At 40.6% G+C, this 18998-nt stretch overlaps 1 protein-coding gene across 14 annotated transcripts in view; it reads left to right on the forward strand.

Annotated features, from left to right (window-relative positions):
* Nucleotides 1-18998, forward strand: part of LOC114784058 (ryanodine receptor 1-like) — a 53335-nt gene that overhangs the window by 24395 nt on the left and 9942 nt on the right. For 5 of the 14 annotated variants that reach the window (XR_003748761.1, XM_028969335.1, XM_028969332.1 and 2 more), the window contains exons 62-89: nucleotides 130-251; nucleotides 470-519; nucleotides 728-788; nucleotides 897-1023; nucleotides 1475-1586; nucleotides 1724-1805; nucleotides 1895-2025; nucleotides 2227-2547; nucleotides 2795-3035; nucleotides 3305-3392; nucleotides 3540-3632; nucleotides 4153-4167; nucleotides 6615-6785; nucleotides 6959-7018; nucleotides 7541-7675; nucleotides 7781-7893; nucleotides 8723-8819; nucleotides 8904-9010; nucleotides 9097-9148; nucleotides 9388-9477; nucleotides 11155-11254; nucleotides 12288-12367; nucleotides 12452-12528; nucleotides 12873-12946; nucleotides 13500-13517; nucleotides 14501-14581; nucleotides 15087-15175; nucleotides 15295-15423. Coding sequence is in view for 13 of the 14 variants with exons in the window: in XM_028969335.1 (XP_028825168.1) it covers nucleotides 130-251; nucleotides 470-519; nucleotides 728-788; nucleotides 897-1023; nucleotides 1475-1586; nucleotides 1724-1805; nucleotides 1895-2025; nucleotides 2227-2547; nucleotides 2795-3035; nucleotides 3305-3392; nucleotides 3540-3632; nucleotides 4153-4167; nucleotides 6615-6785; nucleotides 6959-7018; nucleotides 7541-7675; nucleotides 7781-7893; nucleotides 8723-8819; nucleotides 8904-9010; nucleotides 9097-9148; nucleotides 9388-9477; nucleotides 11155-11254; nucleotides 12288-12367; nucleotides 12452-12528; nucleotides 12873-12946; nucleotides 13500-13517; nucleotides 14501-14581; nucleotides 15087-15175; nucleotides 15295-15423 (2916 nt within the window). In the remaining variant the exon portion in view is untranslated. The remainder of the gene's footprint in view (nucleotides 1-129; nucleotides 252-469; nucleotides 520-727; nucleotides 789-896; nucleotides 1024-1474; nucleotides 1587-1723; nucleotides 1806-1894; nucleotides 2026-2226; nucleotides 2548-2794; nucleotides 3036-3304; nucleotides 3393-3539; nucleotides 3633-4152; nucleotides 4168-6614; nucleotides 6786-6958; nucleotides 7019-7540; nucleotides 7676-7780; nucleotides 7894-8722; nucleotides 8820-8903; nucleotides 9011-9096; nucleotides 9149-9387; nucleotides 9478-11154; nucleotides 11255-12287; nucleotides 12368-12451; nucleotides 12529-12872; nucleotides 12947-13499; nucleotides 13518-14500; nucleotides 14582-15086; nucleotides 15176-15294; nucleotides 15424-18998) is intronic. The other 9 variants (XM_028969340.1, XM_028969341.1, XM_028969344.1 and 6 more) reach the window with 6 other exon arrangements.

Consider the following 18998-nt stretch of genomic DNA (forward strand, 5'->3'; position numbering starts at 1 on the left):
TTTAAATGTCTTAAGGGAACCCCAGTTTAATAAAGTAAAGAATATCCTGTATCCAATGAATTTGGCTGGGAAGTTTAGGAAGGAAGGTTTTTTATAACTGAGTGTCACATTATTTTCTGTGTCCATCAGATCCTGCTGCCCCTCATAAACCAGTACTTTAAGAACCACTGTCTCTATTTTCTCTCCACACCTGCCAAAGTGCTGGGCAGTGGAGGTCATTCATCTAACAAAGAAAAAGAGATGATTGCCAGGTACTTCTCACTTAACCATTCACAGTAACGGGCATTTTAAGAATAAACTTCTGCATGCCACTGTGCACATTCATACAGAGGGAAGACTGTATTTGTTATTCATGATCTCTATTATTTTACATTATTTTACTGGAAGATTTCTTTCTTATTTCTCATATGATTTCCTCATCCTTGCTGTCCTTCTTGTCTAATTTCTCTGCTTTCTGCAATCTCTGTAGTATTTTCTGTAAAATGGCTGCCTTGGTGAGGCACAGGGTATTTCTCTTTGGTAAGAAATTTGCCTGCCACAATGTTTTGTTCCCCACCTGCACTTTAATTCATTTATGTCCTTTTTCTAAATGTCTGACTGTATGTATGTCTGATTTTATTTTCGAGTTCCCTTTAATATGCATTCATGCTCGAATGTTTTTGTTGTCTTGTGTCAAGATTGTTGGAGCCTATCTATTTGTAAAAGCTTATGCTTTATATTTACACAGGAACGGATGCTCCAGCCATTGTGAACTGCCTACACATCCTGGCTCGATCACTTGATGCTAGGTCAGTTCTCATGAATTTTACATTGTCTCCATAAAAGCAAAAATTATAGCTACAGTGCAAAACTATTTTACTCACTATAAAATTAAGATAAAAATATGTGTGTAACAGGACAGTCATGAAGTCCGGCCCCGAGATTGTTAAGGCAGGCCTGCGCTCATTCTTTGAAAGTGCTGCTGATGACATTGAGAAGATGGTTGAGAACTTGAAACTGGGAAAAGTCTCTAACCGCAACCAGGTAAGTTCTCTAAAACCCACCTCTTATTAGCTAGTGTGCTCTGTGCTTTGAACTGGCAACCCTTTGATTATAACCCTTTGATTAGCCGCTAGGCCACCACTGCCCAATGAAAGGACATCTGCAAGGCCCCAACGCCTCACTGCTTGCCAGTACAACTATAATACATTCAATTACATTTACATTTACATTTATGGCATTTATCAGACGCCCTTATCCAGAGCGACGTACAATCAGTAGTTACAGGGACAGTCCCCCCCCGGAGCAACTTAGGGTAAAGTGTCTTGCTCAGGGACACAATGATAGTAAGTGGGATTTGAACCTGGGTCTTCTGGTTCATAGGCGAGTGTGTTACCCACTAGGCTACTACCACCCTAATTCTTTACAAACACTACATACGCTGGCTGCGGGTTAATTATTTGGTTCATTTTTGTTTTTTATTCCCATCTCTTAGCCTGTGAAAGGTGTTTCACAGAATATAAACTATACGACCATTGCTCTGCTGCCAGTTCTCACCTCCCTCTTCGACCATATTGCCCAACACCAGTTTGGTGATGATGTTATGTGTGAGTAATGCCTTTGTGCCCAGCCAAGGGTGATATCATTTCCTGTCGTCTTTTAGTCTTTTGTAGACTAATTGCTGCAGAGTGGGGATTTGCTTAAACACATTCATGCCCTCTGTTTCTGTGTGTGTGTGCGTCAGTGGATGACCTGCAGATGTCCTGCTACCGCATCATGTGCAGCATATACTCCTGCGGCACAATCAAGACTCCCCATGTGGACCGGTGAGGCATATTGTGTAACTTTAAATGCGACGCCTGCGCAGCCTCTGAGTCCAGAGGTTTTGAAGTTGTGAATCGTGTGTATGTTGCAGACTGCGCCCTGCTCTAGGAGAGTGCCTTGCACACATAGCTGCTGCCATGCCTGTAGCTTTCCTGGAGCCACACCTGAACGAGTACAACGCTTTCTCTGTCTACACCACCAAAACGCCTCGCGAGAGAGCCAGTGAGAGAGCCTGTCAAGTTTAACACCAATTTACATTATTCACAAATTCCGTGTTCTTCTTGAGCATAAATTAACCATTTCAGTAAAACGTCAGACAAGACCATGCAACAAGTAGTTCCATGCTTGCTAAAGGCATAAATGACTTCAAATATGTTAAAGAGAAAAGGCTACCAAAATGTTTGTTTACTTTTCCTTTAATAGTTTTGGGATTGCCCAATGAGGTGCAGGAGCTGTGTACAGACATCCCTGAACTGGATGTTCTGATGAAGGAGATTGGTGACCTGGCAGAGTCCGGGGCGCGATACACTGAAATGCCACATGTGATTGAGATCACGCTGCCCATGTTGTGCAATTACCTGCCCCGGTGGTGGGAGAGAGGGCCAGAGAACTCTCCGGAACAGGAGGGTTGTCTGTGCACTGAAGTGACCTCTGACCACCTGAACCAGCTGCTGGGCAGCATCATGAAGATCGTGGTGAATAACCTGGGGATTGATGAGGCCTCCTGGATGAAAAGATTGGCAGGTGAGGGGTTTTGGGGGGGGGGGTGAAAACACCAATCATTTATGATTATTAAACAAATGTTACTAAATAAATCTATATTACTTGTTACACTTTATTCTAGTCTGTAAATAGTTGTCCTATGCAAAATATGGAATTTTGGAAATGTAATTTTGTTTAATGTTAAATTGAGCTAAATATACAATATATCAGAAAATTTATTTTTTATATTATATTGTTATGTTTTTTTTATCGTTCACCTTTATCCCAGTGTTCTCTCAACCCATCGTGAGTCGGGCAAAATCGGAGATGCTGAAGTCTCACTTCATTCCCACTATGGAGAAGCTAAAGAAGAGGACGTCTAAGGTGGTGGCTGAGGAAGACCACTTGCGCATGGAGGGGAAGTCGGAGGGGGATGAGGAGGAGGGCACCATTAGGGATGAGTTTGCTGTGCTGTGCAGGGACCTGTATGCCCTCTATCCGCTACTAATCCGCTATGTGGACAATAACAGGTATTGCATTTCACAAAACACATATCTCTAATACATGTTTATTTTCTTATTCATAGTTATTGGATATTTGATTTGTAAAAAAAAAATGACATTAACAAAAAGAAAATGATGTAGGAAGCACTATGTTGATTTGTTTCTACACAACACTTCTGCCATAATATTTTTTTTATTGACCATTAAAAGGAGCTACAGTAGGGTTATCTAAGATCATTACATGAAGGTAAGAGTGTGTGTGTGTGTGTGTGTGTATGTGTGTGTGTTTGGATTAGGGCACGGTGGTTAACGTGTCCTGATTGTGATGCTGAGGAGCTGTTCCGAATGGTTGGAGAAGTTTTCATCTTCTGGTCCAAATCTCATGTGAGGAGTTGTTGGTCTTTTTGCTTTGTATGTGCTAGGTTTATAGGTTTATTTCTTTTTCTCTTTCTCCTCTTTTTCCCTGTCTACTCATTCTTTTGTTTAGTCTGCATCAGTCATTAATGCATTCTTGCCTAACTTCCTTTGCAGAATTTTAAGAGGGAGGAGCAAAATTTTGTTGTCTTGAATGAGATCAACAACATGTCCTTCCTGACGGCTGACAGCAAAAGTAAAATGAGCAAGGTGAGTAAGCACATGCAGCCATTTTGTGTTATTGTTGTCCTGTACCACACTAAACACCTTTTAAGTACATGCAATTAGGAAATAAATTAGTATTAAAAAAATAAAACCTTTTATTCAATGGTCCGAATAGGTCATGATATGTCCACGATAGTCATGTTAATTACATTTTAGTCTAAAATCAAACGCTTTCTAACCTTAATTTTGTATGCAAAGATTTTTCATGACTGCCTTCAGTCATCAGACGATGGGATTTTTACCCAGTTAGCATTAAATTACTTAAAGAAGAGCCTCAAATGAATGTGACTGATGTAATGACCCAACAGAGGAGGGCAGAAGAAGCCTGTAAGTTCATCTTGAAGATGTCAAGCAAGGGCCGCAGGTCATACAGCTCTTCCTGTCTGCTTGTGTGTGTGTGTTTTAGAGAGAATGAGAGAGAGTGAGAGAGACAGAGCTACTGTGTTTATGTGCCTCTCATGTTATCCCTTGTCCCCTTCTCTTGCTGGACGCTGCTGATATGTAGTCCGGGGATACGGAGGTTTGTCTCTGCACGAACGCTGCTCTCAGCATGGCACCTCACTTATGGGGGGCTTTTCATCAAACCCCTCCCAGCACACTGGCACACACACAAACATGCATTCTCATTTTCACAGAACACTAAAATGGAAAACATTTTCAGGAGGAAATGTATCATTAATGCATTTCTACCCCAAGTGCATTTAATGCCTAACTCATATTATTCAAAGTCAGATTTTGAGGTTGTCGACAGTCGCCAATGAAAATCAGTGATCAGAGGATTGCCAATCACCAATCAATGTGTGAACATGACCGAACATGATTGCCGATTCATTGCTGATTGTGACCAGATATCTAGCATGCTAAATATCTGGTAGAGTTGCCATCAAACACACGATGATGGAAAGGGCCGGGACCTCCAACTCAGACCATAATGCCCATAGTTCATCATCATGCAAACAACTCGTAGCGCATGTTTTTAACATTTACATAAAGTTAAACAGTGATAGGGAGAGCAAAACTGCTACCCTCTATATTCTGCTAGTCCATGCTCTACGAGTTCAGTGGATTTGTTTCTGTGCTAGAATTGGACACATGAGAGGTGTTCATTTTTGTAAAACATTTTACCCAAACTGGAATTGAAGCGGAAAAACCCGTCAGCCACTAGGTTTTTTGCTGAAATGTGTAAAGCTCATTCTCAAATATCACTGTACGTGGTTTCACTACATTGTATTATTTTTTGTTTCATGTTTTTGTTACCATCTTTTCTGCAACATTTATGTTTAGTGTAGACATTCAGTACTGCATCTAAAATATGATCTGCTTAGTTATCATTGTCTGTATCATCTTGTACTAACCCCATACAATCACCCTGTCACATAATATATATAAATATATATATTTCCCCCACACAAATATGCACACACACACCGGACAGAAGGGCTCTGCCCTGGTCCTGCCAGCGTGTGTGTGGTGAGTCTGGTGGCTTTTGATGAAAGAACTCTGCAGTAGAGAGCAGGCCCATGGCACCAGCCCCACACCTGTTTCCAAGGTGCCGATGCCATCTGCCTGCCCAGGCGTTTGCCCTTAGACCTCTGTAGATGGATTGACTGGTGGATGGGGATCTGTTGTTCATTTGGTGAAGGTTGGTGCTTTGGTTGGTCACTTTGCTTTTCAACCCCTCATCACCAGGAGTGTTCAGTGTGTTTATAACATCCCTTTGTCCATCGTAAACCTCTCTCCTCTTCAACATTCAGTTCACTTGAGATTCTGAACTGAATCGTGAATTGTGGGGTTGATCTGTCCTCTTCCTATTTAAAGTATTGCCCCTACCTGTCTACATTATTTAAAACTGGCATGAGGACCTTAATATCTATTAATACCTCTTTGCAACAATAATCAGTCAATTTAATTTAAGTTGCTTAATTTTTATTACAAAATAAAAATTGTGGAAAAAATGTTACCTTTACATACTGAAAATTATGATATATGATATGGCCTTGTTTATGTAATGTTTGGACATTCATTAAAAAACATTTTAGTATAGAATTCTTTGAGACTATCAAGACCACTGATACTATGGGAATGAGAGGGGGAGAGGGACTTTTATTAGTGGTCGGGACATTCCAGATGTTTTGCATGGTGTTGGATGTGCATGTCATGATATCTTCTTGCTGTTTAATCCTCAAAAATGTCTTTGCATTGCTTTCATGCATCTGCATGACCAAGTGTCTAAATATTTCTAAATATTTGATTGCTTTATGTGTGAAGGCGCATGGTTTTTTTCTTTACAGTTCTGTTACTTTTCTGCCCTACAGTGAACCATATAGAGAATGTAAACCTTACTGCACTAGTGTCTTCCTAAAGCCCTCCCTGCTAAGACCCCCAAACCCCTTCCTTCCACCTCCCTCGTTCAGTCCCCTCAACAGTCAAACCCATCAGCATATAATTTTAGTAAGGATTAGTGGATGTTTAAAACTGTTTTTAGAATGTAACTATTTCTAAAATCTGAATATTTGGATTATGATGGTTGAGGTGCAGAAATTTGTCATGTTGTTAAATGATTTGCTGTGTAAGATGTGAGATTTGGTCAGGACTCCAGAGAGCTCACCTAGTAATATTTTTTAGGGAGAGACAGTGGGTGGGTGGGGGAAGGGGTTCAGGATCTTGTTCACATTTCATTATTAGTTTTGTTTTATATGTTATAAATATAGGTCACAAATAGAACATGTTAACACCCATATTTTCTATGATAATCTTTTTTTCCAAACTGAAATTGCTGAACTTAGTATGGCCAGTTTTATTATTTTCAATCTCACAAATGCAGGGTGTTTTAATTGAGTCCAGCTTTAAACAGAATGCTGTTGAAACTGGTGGGCATGCAGTTTTGGTTTTGTATGAATTTTACGGCACTTAATGCATGTGTACATTGGGAGTCACTGTTTATTTCCGGTTATTTCTATTGCTCAGGCAGGGGGGTCAGACGTGGAGCGTACCAAAAAGAAGAGGAGGGGGGACCGTTACTCAGTGCAGACGTCTCTGATTGTTGCTGCACTGAAGAAGATTCTTCCCATTGGCCTCAATATGTGTTCCCCTGCTGACCAAGAACTCATCAACCTTGCAAAGATCCGCTATTCACTGGTATATGTGAATAAAAATCAGAAACAAAAATGCTCAAGGGCTTTTGTGGGTTCCAACTGAAAAAAGCGGAAAAATACTGGTTTTGTACACCCAGTTACACACAAGTTGACAAATTGATTACACATACAGCCCTGGTAATGTCTTTATGTTTTTATTAAATATATTCTCTATAGAAAGATACTGATGAGGAGGTGAGAGAGTTCCTGCAGAATAACCTGCAACTCCAGGGCAAGGTGAGTGTGTGTGGAGGTGGTGAGCAAATGGTACTGTGAGGGTGTGTGAATGTGTGCATTCTTGGTGGGGGCCGCAATTGTTCCTGCGGTGGCCCTCCTGGGATTCCCATGCCATGGTGGGGTCTCTGGATGTCTGTTGCCTGGACATGTACTCACAGATACACACCGTCTGGACTGGCTGAACATGTCTTGTATTAGTACTATTATTAGTCTAAACCGATCATATCTGTTTGTTTTCTATTCTTCTCCAAACCCCCCACCCAATCCCTTTCCCCTCTCTACCTCCACTATATGTTGACTTTCTCCCCAACTTCTCTTTTTCTCTCTTTATTTCCTGTCCCCCAGCCTTGTCTGGCATGATTTGAGCAATGTTTTAATAATAAAAATAAAAATATTTGAATGAATTTTTTAAAAAAGGCTGTGAATGATGACAGCACAGATACACATATCTGTAACAGGCCGGGGGAAAAAGTGAATGATTTTTGTGTGTGTGTGTGTCTGTGTGTGTGTGTGTGTGTGCAGGTAGAAAACCCATCTATGCGGTGGCAAATGGCCCTGTATAAGGAGATGGCTGGTAAAGCAGAGGATGCAGATGCTCCAGTGAAAGTCGTGAAGAGGGTCCAGGAGGTGTCAGCAGTCCTTTATCACATTGAAGTGGTGAGTGGAAACAGATACACGAGCATCATAGCTTGGAAAGTTCTTTTGTCATAAATGAAACTAAATATCGTCTGAGTGAAGGCCTCTTTTTAATCTCCTTTCTAGACTGAACACCCATTTAAGTCAAAAAAGATGGTGTGGCACAAGCTGCTGTCCAAGCAGAGACGCAGGGCAGTGGTAGCCTGTTTCAGGATGACCCCTCTCTATAACTTGCCCAGGTATTCATGCATATACATATACATCAGAATCAGATTTGTGTACATGAGTTTGATTCCGGTTGATGGTGTTTCTCAAGCCCTCAGTATAAAAACAACAACAATATACAATATAGTCAATATTATACAGAAAAATAATTATACAAAAATAATACAATTGTATTTTCAGCCAGCTGTACAGTCCTTTGCAGTCTGTACATACACACAAACATATGGTTGTGTCATTCACATCAATTCACTTTTCATATATACACATATTTTCACATTTTTAGATACAGTGGTGAGAAAAAGTATTTGTCCCTGATTTGTCTCTGATGTCACATTTAAATGTTTCAGATCATCTAAAATAATATTAATTAATCAAAGACAACCCAGGTAAACACCAAATGTGTTTTTAAGTGTAGGGTTTTATTATTAAGGGAGAAAGAAAATACAAAACCAGGGTTTTTGAGCATGAACCACCGTTTAAAGTTCATGCCACAGCATTTCAGTAGTATTCAGGTCAGGACTTTGACAAGGCCGCTCTAAAGTCTTTATTCTGGTTTTCTTCAGCCAATCAGAGTTGGACTTACTGGTGTGTTTTGGACCATTGGTCCTAGACCACCACCACCATATTTTACCGTTGTTATGATAGATTTTTTCTGAAATGTGGTGTTACGTATGTATTGGGACACACTCCTTCCAAAAAGTTAAACTTTTGTCACGTCAGTCCACAGAGATATTTCCCCCAAATCTATGGGATCATCAAGAGGTTTTCCGGAAAAAACGTTTTCACACCACTGTACATGCACATATACTGCACATCTAAACAATGATCCTCTGCTCATTACAGGCACAGAGCCTCAAACATGTTTCTGGATGGATACAAGCGGAACTGGCTGCAGACGGAGGGCTATTCATTTGAGGACCGCATGATTGACGATCTGTCTGTGAGTGCCTCAGCGCAGAATGTGAACATAAACTGCATTTACCAGAGCACCTGAATTTTGTATTTGATGCTGCCTTTTGCACAGAAAGCACTAGAGGAGGAGGAGGATGAAGAAGAGGAGAGGGAGACAAAACCTGACCCTTTGCACCAGCTCATCCTGCATTTCAGTCGCACTGCACTCACAGAGAAGAGGTGAGACTGATCCCTTTTCAGCCTAACTCCCACTGTTTTCTACGGTCTTCTTTACACTAAGTCTCCTCTCCTCTCGTCTTTTATAGTAAGTTGGATATGGATTACCTTTACATGGCATATGCTGACATCATGGCTAAGGTAAGAGTTTGAGGTCTGTTTTTATGGTCTTCATAATTATAAACACTTCCTGTGTTGTGTAAATGTGGAACTGTTTTGGACTGGGCCCATCACTAAGGGTTAGTAAGATTTTCTTTGTAAACGATTACTGGTTGCATATCATGCCATGGTGGGGCAGTGGTGGCCTAGCGGGTAAAGAATCTGGCTCATAATCAAAGGGTTGCAGGTCCATTTAAAAAATCTGACCTACTGCTTTCCAGAGCTGTCACATTGATGAGGAGGACGCAGGAGGTGAGGAGGAGGAGGCTCAAGAAGATGAGATGTCCTTTGAGGTGCGACAGACAGAGCTGGTATGGGGCGAGTGGGGCCAGGGCACGGGACACACAGGAGCGGTAGAGACGACTGACCAAATCACCACCATCATCTGTATAATCAGATCATCCTTCTCTTCTCTTCTCTTCTCTTCTCTTCTCTTCTCTTCTCTTCTCTTCTCTTCTCTTCTCTTTGTCCTGTGTTGTTTTATGTTATAACATGATGTATATTAACCATTTTTTAAATGTTTTTGTTTATGAGCTGGTCGCATGCCACATAGCATGATATAGCATTTACAGTGAGTCTTACTTTACCAAATACGAGCTCAAATCAATTTAAATAATAACTCATGTACCAAATGCAGGTAAAAGTAAGTCACTGTCAATCTGGCCATTGGCTCTGGATCTGTGTCTGCTTTTTTAAAGAGGCATTCCACCCAATTTTTAAAGTTTCTTGCCTTTGTAGTTCAATTGCATATAATAAGATATATTTAAGATATAATGTTTCTCTATCTTTTGAAATCTTTTAGTTTTGCAATTGAGGTGGAATATCCTTGTGATAATATTTTACACTGTCTGGATATAATAGTGCATGCCACTTTTCATAACTATTCTGACAGCATACAAAAGGCTTGGTGCTACAGAGAGGAGCTGTCAGCTAGCTTCTTAATCACACAGTGCTGAGCTCATGGCTTTGGGTCTACTTACAGGGCGAGCGCCATCGCTGTTTGATAAATGGTTATGAATGGTGCTAAACCTGTGTTGCAGGTGTTTGTCCAATCTTATGTCTTTTCTCCTTATTCTTTAATCATCTCCATTCCTGTTTTACATGTTCTTCTGATTAACTGAGTGTTACTAACCAACCTTCTTCTGTCTACTCACATAACATAATATACAATACTCACACATAGACTACAGTCAAAACCAGGGCAGAAAGATTAGACACACACACACACACACACACACACACACACACACACACATGTAGGCATATGGGGAAGAGATGTATTTTAAGGCTTGCACTACATTTACTCCAGCCAGGCACATGCGGGAGGGGGGAGGGCATGTCTTTATTTATTTATCTGTTCTTATCTATTATTATTTTTATTCTTTCTGCTCATTTTGGAAGTTATTTTATTAATGTGTTGGGCAGCCTGCTTGGTAGAGCATCATGGGAAACACTCTGAACTTCTGTAAGCCCTGCATGGCCATTTGCTTTGAAAAGGCAAGGCCATCTGAGCAGAATACTGTAGTCTGACGTTTGCTTTAAGATGCAAACGTGTTTTAATAGTTAAACTTACCAATCACTAATGGTTTGAGGTGGTGTGTGTGTTTGTAACGAGTGAGAGAAAGAAAAATCCTAAAGATATTTGCTGAAAGAAATCTGTATAAATTAGAATAAAATTAATGAAGTTTTAAACATGAATGAAAGAGTAGGACACGTCAAGCTCAATTCCCAAGGAATGCTGAAAACAGATAGTGACTGCTATGTAAAACTGAGAATCTTTTTTATTTTATTTTATTTTTTTTTTAAAAAGAGGATGGAAGCAGTGAAAACTTTTTTTTGGCATAATCACAAGAAGTAGAGAGTGAGACTAAATGGAGGAAAGAGGAGGAGGCAAAGATAGTCATAAGGATGTGGATGCAGGGGATAGTCTGAATCATCACATGCATTCTGTGTAATCTGTGGTTTGTGTGTGTATGTGTGGGGGACAGGAAAAGGAAATGGAGAAACAGAGGCTGTTGTACCAGCAGTCTCGTCTCCACAACCGTGGGGCAGCAGAGATGGTTTTGCAAATGATCAGTGCCTGTAAAGGTTTGTCACTCATTCATACTGGCATATATTTATATTTACATTTACATTTACACTGCAACATTTATCAGACTCCCTAATCCAAAGCGACTTACAATCAGTAGTTACAGGGACAGTCCCCCTGGAGTGAAAGTGAAGTGATTGTCATTGTGAAACACTGCACAAAGCACATGGTGACACAACGAAATGTGTCCTCTGCTTTTAACCATCACCCTTGGTGAGCAGTGGGCAGCCATGACAGGCACCCAGGGAGCAGTGTGTGAGGACAGTACTTTCCTCAGTGGCACCTCTGTGGCAACCTTCTGATTGCAGGGCCGCTTTCTTAACCACTAGGCCACCACTGCCCCAAATAAGTACTTCCTGCTCAGGGACACAATGGTTGGAACCTGGGTCTTCTGGTTCATAGGCATATACCCCTATACATATGTGCATATAAATATGCATTATATTATTTTTCAACAACAACCAAATAGTAAACTAAGAACATGTTCAGCAGTTTGAAGTCTCCTGTTTCTGTTACATGATGTTTAGGGTGGTAGTAGCCTAGTGGGTAACACACTCACCTATGAACCAGAAGACCCGGGTTCAAATCCCACTTACTACCATCGTGTCCCTGAGCAAGACACTTAACCCTAAGTTGCTCCAGGGAGACTGTCCCTGTAACTACTGATTGTAAGTCGCTCTGGATAAGGGCGTCTGATAAATGTAAAATGGTAAAATGTTTTGTTTGCATGTGAAATTTATGATCATTAGCATCTGTTAAGTATAATTGATTGATGAGTTAAATATATAGCCCTGCTAAACCCCTGACTTTTTGCCAGTGTAATGAAGCTGGTTTGAAAGCAAAGGGCAGTAACACCAAATAATGATTTGATTTAGTTTTTGTTTTTGTTTGCTCACATTATGTAAATTGTTAAACAATTATTATTCCAATTTTAAAATGTATTTTTAGTTTACAGCATTTTTTCATACTTGCCCAAAAATCTTGCACATTACTGAATATATGCGTGTGTGTGTGTGTGTTTTTGTGAGAAAGGTGAGACTGGGTGCATGGTATTCTCTACTCTGAAGCTGGGTATCTCTATTTTAAATGGAGGCAACAGTGAAGTCCAGCAGGTAAAGTTTAATGGCTATGACAATACTTACACGTTTCAATTACTCTTTGATCTGTGAACAAGTGCTGGTGTGCTTTTCCTACAGAAAATGTTGGACTATCTTAAGGATAAGAAGGACGTGGGCTTCTTCCTCAGTGTGCAGACACTCATGCAGTCCTGCAGGTTGGCCTGAACTCAGACTTTGTGAATGTTTCAAAATCTCCAGGGCTGGAACTGAGGGTGTCTGATTGCTGCTCCAATATGCAGACTCCATCACTACATCCCTGCTATCAACATTACATCAGTGGCCCAGTCTTTAATCTCTTCACTGCAAGAATATCATGTGTTCATTGTTCGTTACTATAATTTCTGTAATTCCTGTCAGCTCATTACTAGTCTGGTCTCATAGCTGCCACAATTGTATCTTTTACCATTCAATAAGTAATGCTCAGTAATTATGGGGGACCTTTAAAATCAGACCTTCATATCTGCGCTGCAGATAATGTTGTGTGTGTTTGTTTGAGCAGTGTTTTGGACCTGAATGCGTTTGAGAGGCAGAACAAAGCTGAAGGTCTTGGCATGGTGTCTGAAGAAGGGACCAGTGAGTAATACATCACAGTCATTACCCATAATGCCTTTAGCATGATTACAGCCATTTCTACACTCAAACAAAACATTATATATAAACATTAGCCATCAGACAATGGTGACACAATGTAGATTTTGGCACATTGTGTTTTCTCATCGACTTACAGATCATGTAGAACTATACTGAAATGTCGCTGATTTCACTTCATGAATAGTTCTAGTTCATTGTGACAGGAATCACCTGAATGCGGATTCCAGATCATTCACTTATAACAGTAGTATACTCCACTTTCTTCTTCATGTATTCAGCTGTTTACTGTACTGAGTGCATTAATTGTTGAATTTGTGTTTTCTGTTAATGATTGTGAGAATGGTAATCCAGGCTAATAGTGTGGTGCTGGATGGAGTAGTGTTTCACGTGACACCATCTTCCCTCTCCAATCCCAACCACCTACTGAATTTCACCACACCTCTCCTCCTCTGCTTTCTTCTGCTTCTTCTATCTCTCTTTCTCTACCACTACCACTCTCTTGTCTTCCCATTTGACCCTCCCTCCTGGTCTTCAGACATGAAGCTAAATCGCGGTAAATAATGGCCTCTCTCATTATTTTTCTACTTTCTTCTATCTCTCCCCCTGTCCCTGTCCTGAAACCACCATCTTTCTAACGCTCTTGTGTTTTTTTGGCATTTTTTTTTCTCCTCTCATTCAAGGATGAAAAAGATTTCAGAAGATCAGATTTTATTTCTCTGTTAAAATGAGTGATCAAAGTCAGTCTTCATTCGGGGTCTGCCATTTTTTCTCAAACCAAAGAAGGCTGTCAGGGTTTAAAGGATTACCAATTATCTTTGAGTGCTTAACCATATGATAAGATATGAGAGGCAAATATATATACTTCAGTGGCCCATTTAGATTTCTAGTAATGCCTGACTTCCAGCACTGAGGGTATGCGTCTGTGTAACCCTGTTACAACAGTGCTGTAACCCAGACCTGAAAACATGCGAGGTGAGTCAAGCCTCGTTCCACTTCTACATATGACTGGAAGACAGGACGTTTGCTGCCATTTCTTACTAACACCTCTGTAGCACCTCTATCCCCTCTTCAGGAGCGCCATAGGTCTGTCTTATGCATGTTTATGTGTGTGTGTGTGTGTGTGTGTGTCTCTACCTGTTTGTCTTACTGCCTGTATCAGTGTTAGAACATCTAAATGTTCTCTTTCTCTCTCCACTTTTCTATTTTGTCTCCCCATTCTGGCCGTTTTGTATCATGTGTATAAAATATTCATGTCATTCAGATTTTTTTTCCGTCTTTGTTGACTGCACATTATTTATGTGACCTAATATTAATGTTTAGTGAGTTGTGTGTGGTGCGTCTTCAAGTTCCATTGTAGTTTCTATATACGTGTGTGTATGTATTCATTCTTGACAATGTGTGATCCAGAAAGTCAGTGTGGTGCTGGGGGAATTAGCCTATTGCATGCCAGTTTGTCCCAATGGCACACAGTCCAGTGCAGACACATGCACTCACGGATTTGCGCAGAGCTCAAGTCTCTCTGGCTCTCTGCTGCAGGTGAGAAGGTGATGGCTGATGATGAGTTCACGTGTGATCTGTTCCGCTTCCTGCAGCTGCTGTGTGAGGGACACAACAATGGTGAGGCACTCACACATGCGGACAGACACAATTAGAAAGTCAGGGAATCCAGACAACCATTCGCCATTTACAGTAACTGCCTTAATAAAATGTGGTTGCTTATTTATAAAGAGGATCTAATAGGCTTTGGTTAAAAAAATCTTTAACTGCTTGAGCAAAAAGAATCATCCTTGTATTATATATAAAAATGTATATGTCACTTGAATGTGAATATTTGTAGAGTCTTATAGAAATCAGAACACATATACCACTTATTCTTGAGAATTGGACAAAACATGTCATACCCAGAAAACATTGGATAATTACACATATAAACAGACACCCTAATAGGAATTTGACCATTTCAACTTTCAAACATCAAAGAAATTCATTAACATCCTTGTAAATATAAGATAAACAAAAATATTTTATATAGGTTGTTTCACGTTTATAATAAACACATTATATAGTTTAAACCGTGGTCCTCACAAATATAGAAAAATTATGTGCATATGTGCTCCTGTAGATTTCCAGAACTACCTGAGAACACAGACAGGAAGCACTACCACCATCAACATCATCATCTGCACTGTGGACTACCTGCTTCGACTGCAGGTGAGGTCACTGCACAAATGCATTCTTACTTGCACCTTTATCACATTTTTTATTTTCACTCACACACAGTGAGTGTGCCTGTCACCATCACTCAGGTAAATATTGTCTCCCATTTGCAGGAGTCTATTAGTGATTTCTACTGGTACTACTCTGGCAAGGAGATTATTGATGAGCCAGGGAAGAGGAACTTCTCCAAAGCCATGACTGTGGCAAAGCAAGTGTTCAACAGCCTGACAGAGTACATCCAGGTGGGTCCATCTTGCGGAATACTGAGCCGTTGGTCTTACCAGCCAGACCCTCTGTCCATCAGAATTTTAATATTACTGCTGATTTGCCTACCAAGACTACAAGTGTCCTGACTGTGTCCATCACCAAACATCTGTTATCTCTTTTTTTAGTGAAAGTGAAGTAAATGCCATTGTGATACAGTGCAGCACAGCACACGGTGACACAACGAAATGTGTCCTCTGCTTTTAACCCACTACCCTTAGTGAGCAGTGGGCAGCCATGACAGGCACCCGGGGAGCAGTGTGTGGGGACGGTGGGTTTGCTCAGTGGCACCTTGGTGGATCAGGATTCAAACCAACAACCTTCTGATTATGGGGCCACTTCCTAATGATTGTAATTCATTACGCCTATAGGGCTGTAAATGGAAGTGCACCCTCTTATATCAACACGCTATTAGTTAGCTACACTTCCGCACGCCCTCTCAGATCTGCAAATGAAATGAGACTAAAAATTCCCTCTTCACAGGGTCTCCGATCCCAATCAACTCTATTCTCCTTTGTTGTCCCTGGCTGGTGGAACGACTTGCCCTGCTCCATTCAACTAGCCGAGACTACCACCACATTTAAGAAACATTTGAAAACGAATCTAACACGCACACACACACATAATTCTTCTAGCACCTAACAATTCCCTAGCATGTTCTATTCTTGACAAGTTAGGCCTTATCAGGGCTCTTAGTTTTGTAACTCACAATCTATGAATGAGAATTGCTGGTGTCTCCTTGTAAGTCGCTTTGGATAAAAGCATCTGTAAAGTAAAGTAAAGTAATGTAAATTCCACCATTGACTGTAATTCTCTCCTCACATGTCATCTAGCATTGATTGTTAAATCCTTTCAGAATAAACCAAAAGTGGCCTGTTACCCTGCTAGTTAAATTGAAACAACTAATGCTCACTTGTGAGTTGGATCTCTGCACCCATTTGTAGCTTAATAATAAAGCCTTATTCTCCATCCAGACCATTGTGTCCCCTGTTGTGTGCACCGTGTGTGTGCACCGTGTGCTGTGCACCGTGTGCTGTCCAATGTCAATGTCAAGTTTATTTACAGGGAGTGCAGAATTATTAGGCAAGTTGAATTTTTGAGGAATAATTTTATTATTGAACAACAACCATGTTCTCAATGAACCCAAAGAACTCATTAATATCAAAGCTGAATGTTTTTGGAAGTAGTTTTTAGTTTGTTTTTATTTTTAGGTATTTTAGGGGGATATCTGTGTGTGCAGGTGACTATTACTGTGCATAATTATTAGGCAACTAAACAAACAAATATATACCCATTTCAATTATTTATTTTTACCAGTGAAACCAATATAACATCTCCACATTCACAAATATACATTTCTGACATCCAAAAACAAAACAAAAACAAATCAGCGACCAATATAGCCACCTTTCTTTGCAAGGACACTCAAAAGCCTGCCATCCATGGATTCTGTCAGTGTTTTGATCTGTTCACCATCAACATTGCGTGCAGCAGCAACCACAGCCTCCCAGACACTGTTCAGAGAGGTGTACTGTTTTCCCTCCTTGTAAATCTCACATTTGATGATGGACCACGGGTTCTCAATGGGGTTCAGATCAGGTGAACAAGGAGGCCATGTCATTCGTTTTTCTTCTTTTATATATCCTTTCTTGCCAGCCACGCTGTGGAGTACTTGGACGCGTGTGATGGAGCATTGTCCTGCATGTACCACTTCTTGAAGAAGGTGTCTTCCAGAAACTGGCAGTAGGACTGGGAGTTGAGCTTGACTCCATCCTCAACCCGAAAAGGCGCCACAAGCTCATCTTTGATGATATCAGCCCAAACCAGTACTCCACCTCCACCTTGCTGGCGTCTGAGTCGGACTGGAGCTCTCTGCCCTTTACCAATCCAGCCACGGGCCCATCCATCTGGCCCATCAAGACTCACTCTCATTTCATCAGTCCATAAAACCTTAGAAAAATCAGTCTTGAGATATTTCTTGGCCCAGTCTTGACGTTTCAGCTTGTGTGTCTTGTTCAGTGGTGGTCGTCTTTCAGCCTTTCTTACCTTGGCCATGTCTCTGAGTATTGCACACCTTGTGCTTTTGCCACGCCAGTGATGTTGCAGCTCTGAAATATGGCCAAACTGGTGGCAAGTGGCATCTTGGCAGCTGCACGCTTGACTTTTCTCAGTTCATGGGCAGTTATTTTGCACCTTGGTTTTTCCACACGCTTCTTGCAACCCTGTTGACTATTTTGAATGAAACGCTTGATTGTTCGATGATCACGCTTCAGAAGCTTTGCAATTTTAAGAGTGCTGCATCCCTCTGCAAGATATATCACTATTTTTTACTTTTCTGAGCCTGTCAAGTCCTTCTTTTGACCCATTTTGCCAAAGGAAAGGAAGTTGCCTAATAATTATGCACACCTGATATAGGGTGTTGATGTCATTAGACCACACCCCTTCTCATTACAGAGATGCACATCACCTAATATGCTTAATTGGTAGTTGGCTTTCGAGCCTATACAGCTTGGAGTAAGACAATATGCATGAAGAGGATGATGTGGACGAAATACTCATTTGCCTAATAATTCTGCACTCCCAGTATACAGCACTATTACAACAACAGAGTTGATCAATGTATGTTACATTAAAATCAAGAAAATAAACATATGAATAAACAGACACACAATAAGAAACAAATCATGAAAAACTCACGCAATAAAAATAGAAAAACTAAAAAGAATTAAAGATCAAGCAGGCAGAGATAAGACCCTAACAGCAACCCAGATTAGCCTAAGCAGAGCTCAAATTAAAAGGCAAATCAAATAAACAGGTATAAATAGGTATCAATATTTAAACAAATCTTAAACACTGAATCTGCATTTCAGATAATAGGAGGCAGGTTACTTCAGAGTCTCGGTGCTACAACGGCAATCACCCGACCACCTCTGTGCTTTAAACAAGACCTGTGCTGGACTAAAAGCATTTGACCTGCAGATCTAAGTGTCCTTTTAGGATGACGTTATTCAAGCAGATTATTTAAGTAAGTGCTAATTCATGTAGAGCCTTAGAAGCGAGTTAAAGAATCTTGAACTCCATACGGAACCGGATGGGAAGCCAGTGTAAACCTGCCAGGACCGGAGTGATGTGGTCATATTTTCTAAAACCTGTTAGGCGTCACGCAGTAGCATTTTGAACCAATTGCAACTGATGGAGGGTTGACTGATCACTTTCCAATGAGCTGCAATAGTCCAATCTAGTGATAACAAAATCATGAATCAACTTTCCTACATCTGTGGGAGGGAGATAAAACTTTTTTTTCTCTGCTTTTGCCATCTGTCTCAGTTGGTAAAAACTAGACTTAACCACAGAAGATACTGGCTTATCAAGTTTAAAAGCATGATCTAAAAAAGCACCCAGTTTTTTTATCTTCAGTAGAGGAGCAAGCAACAAGGGGGCCATCTATTAGCTTCTCATGATTTTGGCCACAATTTCAGTCTTATCCTCATTAAGACTGAGAACATTCTGTATTAACCAGTCTTTCACTTCCTGAAGACAGTTTTAAAAAGTC

Source organism: Denticeps clupeoides, unplaced genomic scaffold (genome assembly GCF_900700375.1).
Source record: "Denticeps clupeoides unplaced genomic scaffold, fDenClu1.1, whole genome shotgun sequence".
Classification (NCBI taxonomy): Eukaryota; Metazoa; Chordata; class Actinopteri; order Clupeiformes; family Denticipitidae; genus Denticeps; species Denticeps clupeoides.